This window comes from Centropristis striata, chromosome 8, assembly GCF_030273125.1.
Source record: "Centropristis striata isolate RG_2023a ecotype Rhode Island chromosome 8, C.striata_1.0, whole genome shotgun sequence".
In the NCBI taxonomy this organism is placed as follows: domain Eukaryota; kingdom Metazoa; phylum Chordata; class Actinopteri; order Perciformes; family Serranidae; genus Centropristis; species Centropristis striata.
In genome coordinates this window covers 40,439,090-40,446,307 of record NC_081524.1, presented here as the reverse complement: position 1 = coordinate 40,446,307, position 7,218 = coordinate 40,439,090, and the positions used below count along the sequence as shown (strand labels likewise).

Below are 7,218 nucleotides of genomic sequence, written 5' to 3'. Positions count from 1 at the left end.
GAACTGATTTAGTTGTTGGATTTTTTATAATCTCTGTATTATTCACATTATATGAATGTTCAGTTTTTAAAGATCACAGTAATTTGTCATTACCAGCATATTGTTAAGGTTGTGTCTCGTTTAGTTTTTCCTCCTTCTGTTTTGTGCATTGTGTCCATCAATAAATATGGTATGCATGACAAATTATAAAGAGTGTGTCTGTTGTTGGTCTGTTGTGTAGCTGTCTGTATTAGAAGAGTTTCTGCACCGACGGCTCGTTAGATTCCTCTTCATGCACATTATGCAGGCAAAGAATTCACTAAATTGGATAAGAATAGAGGCTTCAGAGAGAAGAAGGAGATCATTGTAACTCAAGGTAACAACACATCAATTATCAGTGTGACATTAGAGTCCCAGTATTGAGTGTTGGTGGGACTGGTGGGCCAGCAGGTTAATGAAGGCAATGGGATTAATGGGATTAATACCCAGGGAGTGGTGGAGTGCCTCAGGGAGCATCATTAGGGCCCTGGTAGCCCCGGGGCAGTACAGGACCAGCAGCATGTCTCACTCAGGGCCTCAATGAGGCTTTGTGACTTTATTCACCAGCAGGAAGAAGCTCTTTTAAATCAGATTTTAATATCTTTTATACACAGCAGCAGATTATTCTGAGAGAATGATCGTGACTTTATCGTGTGTTGGGACATTAACTCAGAGAAGTGATGCGTGTGCTTCTGAAGCTTTTCTAAATGTGTGGCTCAGTTTCCATGATAAGTGAAACACTCATCAAACAGTTTACATTCTGAACTGAGCTATTCTTTTTCTCCTTTCCCTCAGAAAATAATCCTTTGTATTGCATGCTCAGACTGGGGCTGCAGTTATATACTCCATCTTGATTGAACATAAACAGGAATGTTTGAAATCACTGCGTTGGACTCCACTCATCTGTATGTTTATACTTCCTGTGAGAGGCCCTCTATTTATGGACAACTGAAGAACACAAATAATCATCTCCCTCCAGTGAAAAATCTGCTTTTATTATCTGAAAACTTTTGCAATGCCTTTGTGTACGCTCATGCTGCCTTCTGATTGCCTGTTTATTATTCCAGCGTTTCTGCTCAGCCAATGGGGAACCGGCCAACTCAGAAAGGTGCCAAGCCTTTTTTTTCTCCCCAGCCCTTTCCTGTCTGTGACATCATTGAGCGTTCCCCTTAAAACACACTGATGCGTGTCTGTCTGCAGCCTGGGTGGCATCACATGCAATAAGGGTTAAACACAAGGTGCATCACAGGACAAATATCAAGATCTGCAGAAGATCTCATGCCTCAATCATACTCCACCACCACTGTGATGAAACTCTGACCTGTTATGGCTTCACATCTGTAATTAGCCAACTTAAACATGGTGTGTGTCCAGAAGCCTTCAACCAGATTTAAACAAGCATTTTCTTAAACAGCCAAAGGTACAATTTCTCCTGTTGTGTCCAGTTTTATCCAAATATTTTAAGGAAATTATATTTCAACATTTTACCTTTAACTTAGATTATTCACATCAACCTTTCAGACAAAATGTTTTACTTTGTTTAATGATCTCAGGATGAAAAACTAATCTCATCTTTACATATTAATGGTATGCTAAATGCAAGGAGACATTTAATTCACTATTAAAGTTTTCAGTGTTCTTTATGAAAGTTCTTGTTAATTCTTAATAGCAAAAACACCTGGTTAAAATAAGTTTTCTTAAAACAACAACATTTGAAAACTCTCAGTCAATCATTCTGTCAAATACATTTGAGGCCAAATATCCAATCAGCACTCTTTTTGTTTTCTTCTCATCCATAAATCAAATAAGAGCAGCGCAGGTGTTTTTCAGTATGAAGTGTTGTGACTGCTCAGTGACAGGTTATAAAGCCTGTCGTGGATCAGAAGGATTTCTATAAAGACAATGTTTTATATTCAGTGGAAAACACAGTTGAAGGTTAGATTCCTGAGTATTTCCACATTGATTTGATCAGTTTGATGAGATGACAACTCTCTAGAACAAACTGTTTATTTTCAAGGTGTTTAATCTGTGATTTCAGAACACAAGTTTTGAATTGATGATGAAAAAAAAATAGTTAAAACTTTTATCACCATATGAGCTTCTTTTGATTGCAGATATGAGTAGTTAAATGCAGATTTAGTCCTGTTGTATTTTCTCTAAAGTGAGTCTTTCTGAGTGTGAAATTACCCTTCAGAAACACGCCTGCATGCGTTTACGCAAAAATGGAAATTAAAAGCATCTACAGCTGCACGTTTTAAAGAGAGTGTGAGAGAATATTCTCATCTTTAAATACACTTTTACATCTTCAGCTTTACTTCACCAAAATAAACTGAAAAAGTTATAATCTGACAATGCACCATGCTTTTCTTCAACTTCTTCCCTGTTTTCCTGTTTCAGTTTTAAATCTTTAAAGCATTTGAAAAATTATTACCATCTTCCTCCTGTAGTGAAAAGATTAAAGGGAGTCAAAATATTAAATTCATCCTTTATTCTTTGACACACACAGTTCTTATAATAATTTGCTGCCTGATCTCATGTGAAGAAGTGACGCAGCTGCAGGTAGCTGATAATTTTCCACAGCAGTGAAGGTCAGATGACCTTTAACAGGTACACTCAGCTGCCATCTGCTCACAGATTATGGATTATCATCTATTTTCTTTTATATTGGTATCGTATTTCCAACCAAATAATTCTTTAAAATAACCACCAGCATTGGAAGTTTTCATACTGCATCAAAATTCAGATTATTCTATTTTAAATCCTCCTTTGAGTTGCACGCAGTTTGGCTGCTTTCTGCTTGATTTGAGAAGTTTTTGTGGAAAATAACTGCTCAGATTTTTCGTGTGTGTATGAAATAAAATGCTCTCAACAAAGAGCTGCATTCTAGATGTTAATGTATTCAACAATGAGCGGAGAGCAGATTCAGGAGGTTTGCTCTGTCTGTTTCTGTTTATCTCTCTCTGTTTCCTAGCCTGCAGTCCTTTATACTCTGATCTTATCTCCGCTCTGCAGCTACTTCTGGCTTTAACATTCACTTTCTGAGGCTTGGTTAAAGGTGTGGACAAAACTGTGTGTGGGCCTGAAAAAAAAGTTTGATTACCAACTGGAGGAATTTTTTTCATGTCTTACTGAGACTCAAAATGGAAAATCTGGAATTTCACTTAAAATTTAGTCCCTGGCTGTAAAGTCTGCACCTGCTCTGTCCTGCTGAGCTCACAAATAAACGTTTTAATGCAACGACATAAAACAAACATGAGTGCATATATTGTTTAAAGTTATTCTCACCAGTTAGTTCTTAATTTTTAGCTAATGTATTTTTTTCCAGTTTGCTGCACTTCAACAAATCAAATAAAGTATTAATGCAAAGTACATAAATAAACAAAAGTAAAAGTAAACTTGAAATGATCAAAAACAGACAGATTTTGTAGGCGAAATTAATAAATATGTTGTTGTAATACAATTTATGAATAACCTGTCTGACGTAATGTATCACCCGTTAGCTGCTAATCCACGTCAATGAACGGCGATATTCTGTTGCAAAACCGAGAGCTTTTATTTTGAAGAAAAAAAAATCGAAAATTGCCAGGTAACTTTAATACAATGTCAAATTAATTTAACGTAACATTTAATAATAATAATCAAAATAATAATGATAGGCTAATAATAATAATAGGATAATAATAATAATAATAATAATAATGACAGGCTGATAATAATAGGCTAATAATAATAATAATGATAGAGGTTGTTTACAACTTTAAAAAAAAAATAAAGTAGCAAATTGAATAGCCTAAAAAGGTTGCATGCTACGTTTTTATGTAACGGCACCAATTCTGAACAAATAAATTACTGGAAACATGGAAACACGTTACTCAGATAATAAAGAAACAGATGAAAAAGTTAAATGTCATTTGATAGTGCAGTCCGTTTATTTTAAATTATTATAATTATTCAGCTAATGTCTGACACATACTCTGGTCTATGAGCTTAGTCAGGCTTTATGTGTGTCACGCATTTCTTTTTTCTCCCAGGATGATAAATTCTAGTCCATTTCTCAGTTACTCCCCTCCTCTCTCCACCCCGAACACACACACACACACACACACACACACACACACACACACACGCTTCAAAGTAACTCCGACGGCCCGTTAGTGTTGGATGCTCTGTAAAAACATCCTGATCGTCTCGCCTGGTCTTAAAGCCAAATAATCACCAAGTCACACACTCTCAGTCTCACACACTCTCTCTTTCCTCCAGCCTACCTTAGTGTCGGCCTCGCGGCCACCCAGCTCCACGTGACTCCCTGCAGGTGGCCTCTTTTTATTAATCCACTTTAATCAAACCTGTAGCTGGTTTGAACACTAGACTCGGTGTCCGTGAGGAGGCTCAGCTCCTCCGAGCTCTGTCTCTCTGCAGAGTTGTGCTGCTGCACGGCGAGGCTCTCTCTGCACTCTGAACATCTGCTCGTTTCACGTGACTTTTTTTAAAAATACTAACATCTGTTCTAAATAGGTTTCATTCTGTGCCTCTGCATCGTGTCAATTGCCAACTCCTCTCTCCTGAAAAAAGGAGAGAGGAAACTTATTTAAGCCCATTGCGTAAAGGGCTGCATTTAAAAAAGTAACAAATGTAATAGAGTTTCTATTTACTGTAGGCCCTGTTTATTTATCTGCCACTGAGGGAAAACTCCTAAAGCTGCTTATTGATCTGAGCTGTGTGTGTGTGTGTGTGTGTGTGTGTGTGTGTGTGTGTGTGTGTGTGTGCAGCACGTCCCCTCTGCCTTTCAGTGAGAATAGCCTTTATATTTACTGAGCTACCTTCACGGCCTCCTTAAATTTCATAGACATCTGGGAATTCCATACATGCCTCGCAAGCCAATTACACACCTTCAAACGGGCACACACTTTGATTTGGACAGTGAGAAACACTTTCCCACATCACTGAGATCAATCACAGGATGATAACAGTGTGAAAGATTTATTTAGTGACAATAATCGGGAATACCTTTCATGCGTAAAGACGCAAAGAGCCTTACTGGTTAAGGATTATAGTAGATACAAACTGTTAACATAGACAATTTCGATTTTTTTTCCCACTATGTATGTACTTTTATTGTTTTTTTTCTTCATAGAAAACATTGCAGAGGACATGTTAAGTGTTGAGCTGCAGGCAGCAGAGAAACAGTTTGTGGGCCCAGCAGCAGGTTGACATGACCCCAGTCTAACTTATTTACTTATAATGGTAAGTCTCGGTCCAGTCCTTTAATCCAACTGTAAACAAATCCAGGAAAAAGAGAGAGTGAGAGAGAAACTGGAGACTGCACGAGGCTTTTCAAATTTTAATTAAAATGGAATTCGTTTATACAGACTTGCTTTTTTCTGCAGCATTTCTTTTTTTTTTTTTGCAGCATAAAAAAAACTTTTTTTTTCCTCACGTTTAAATTGTGTCTTAAATAGTTTTAGTTATAAATGACACGAAAAAATGTTTTTCTTTGTTCCTTTTGGATGTGTTACAATATATAAAAAAGAAATAGCTGCATGTTGCTCCAGAGCTTCACTCGAGCCAATAATAACTCCATCTGTTTTCCCAAGTGACTGGCGATAAAGTGTCATTAAATCTGATGTGAAGTTCAGTCCACGTGACACATGCATGAAAACTATTTCACATATAATTTATGCTTTCTACCAAATTCTAAAAAAAAATATATTTTTGCAATCCAACACAAAAATTAAGTCAAAGGCAATCTCTTTAATCATCATTTTCTTTATTGCAAAAAAATATACAAACATTTACAAAACAGAAGATAATAAAAAATAGGAATGTATTTCAGACACAGGATCTATTCCTCATTGTAACACGTTTCACCAATAAATAAATAAATGTATTCTGAAAATATTTTTTTTGCACAGGTTAGATCCACACAGTCAGCCTATAATGTGAGCTTCACCACCAGTTGACAGTCTCACAACTGCTCCAATAATGCACTTTGACCTCCACAGAAACAGTCCAAAGACATGCATTAAAAATGTCTTTTTCCCTTTAAAAAACAACAACAAAATATCATGATATTTTCAACATTCTTCGTCAACAAAATGAAAACACACGGCTGCACGGCTGCAGGTCCCAAACGGGCCCTCTGCAAAAAAAAAAAAAAAAAAAAAAAAAAAAAAACACCCCCCCCAGAGTTTCCGTGGTGTTTGGTTTAAATAGTGATCCATGTATCCAGCATTGGACTCCAGATTAGTCCCGTCAGAATGTGATAAGTAGATTCAGCAGTCACCTGGAGGTTAGACAACAGAAACCATCACTAGAGAAACAGAAGAACCACAGTGGAGCAGTAACAACTGTTCCTACAGTGGATTATTCCCCCAACAGTCTCAGCGTGGATCATGCATTAGTTGAAACCAGTCGTACCAGTGAGGGCATAATGTCCCAGGTGCTAGTGAGATGTGGACATGGACCAGGCGCCCTCCATCCTCCACACTGAGAAGGCGTAGCTCAGCCTCTCATGAGCCACATAACTACAACTAGACATCTTGGAGTCCAGCTCGTCGCTCTGCAGCACCTGGTACAGGAAGTCGATGTATCTGGCTGCTAGTTTCAGAGTCTGTATCTTGCTGAGTTTGTCCGAGGGTAAAGTGGGGATAATCTTCCTGAGGGACGCGAACGCCTCGTTGAGGCTCTGCGTCCTCTGGCGCTCCCGGACGTTGGCCATGACGCGCTGCGACTGGAGCTCCTCGAAAGACTGGGGGCTGCTGCTGCTGGACTTCTTCCCTCTTTTCCCAGGGGTCGGGCTATCTGAGTCCTCCCCGTTCCTCCTGCTCGGTCTCCTCTTCCTCCCACACCTCTTCGGCTGTCTGTCCAGCTCCCCCTCGCTGTGGCTCAGGCTGTCCGCAGGAGAGACAGGGGAGCTGCCCGAGTCTTCCCCCAGGTTTTCCTCAGACATCTCCTCTTGGGCTAGATGGGCCAGAAAGTCTCCAACAGTGATTTCCCTGTCATCAAGTCCCGGAGCTGGTCCACCTGTAGATCTGTATGTGGCTTTGGAGACACCAAAGGATCCATAGATGGGTTCCTGGGAGGACAAGTCTTTTCTGATACTTGAGAAACTAGAGCACTTCTTATAGGCTGCATGGCGTAAACTTTTTGGGGAGGGACGTGATTGGCCAAGAAGATGAATGACGTGGAGCAAAAGGGGCG

At 39.0% G+C, this 7,218-nt stretch overlaps 1 protein-coding gene across 1 annotated transcript; it reads right to left on the bottom strand.

The window, feature by feature from the left end:
• Window positions 1–6,183: 6,183 nt before the first annotated feature.
• Window positions 6,184–6,967, bottom strand: twist1b (twist family bHLH transcription factor 1b). The gene is made up of 2 exons (XM_059339680.1): window positions 6,436–6,967; window positions 6,184–6,301 (listed from the first exon to the last, which is right to left on the bottom strand). The coding sequence occupies exon 1, from the start codon at window positions 6,965–6,967 to the stop codon at window positions 6,461–6,463; it is 507 nt and encodes a 168-aa protein (XP_059195663.1). The 3' UTR covers window positions 6,184–6,301; window positions 6,436–6,460.
• Between the last annotated feature and the right edge of the window lie 251 nt (window positions 6,968–7,218).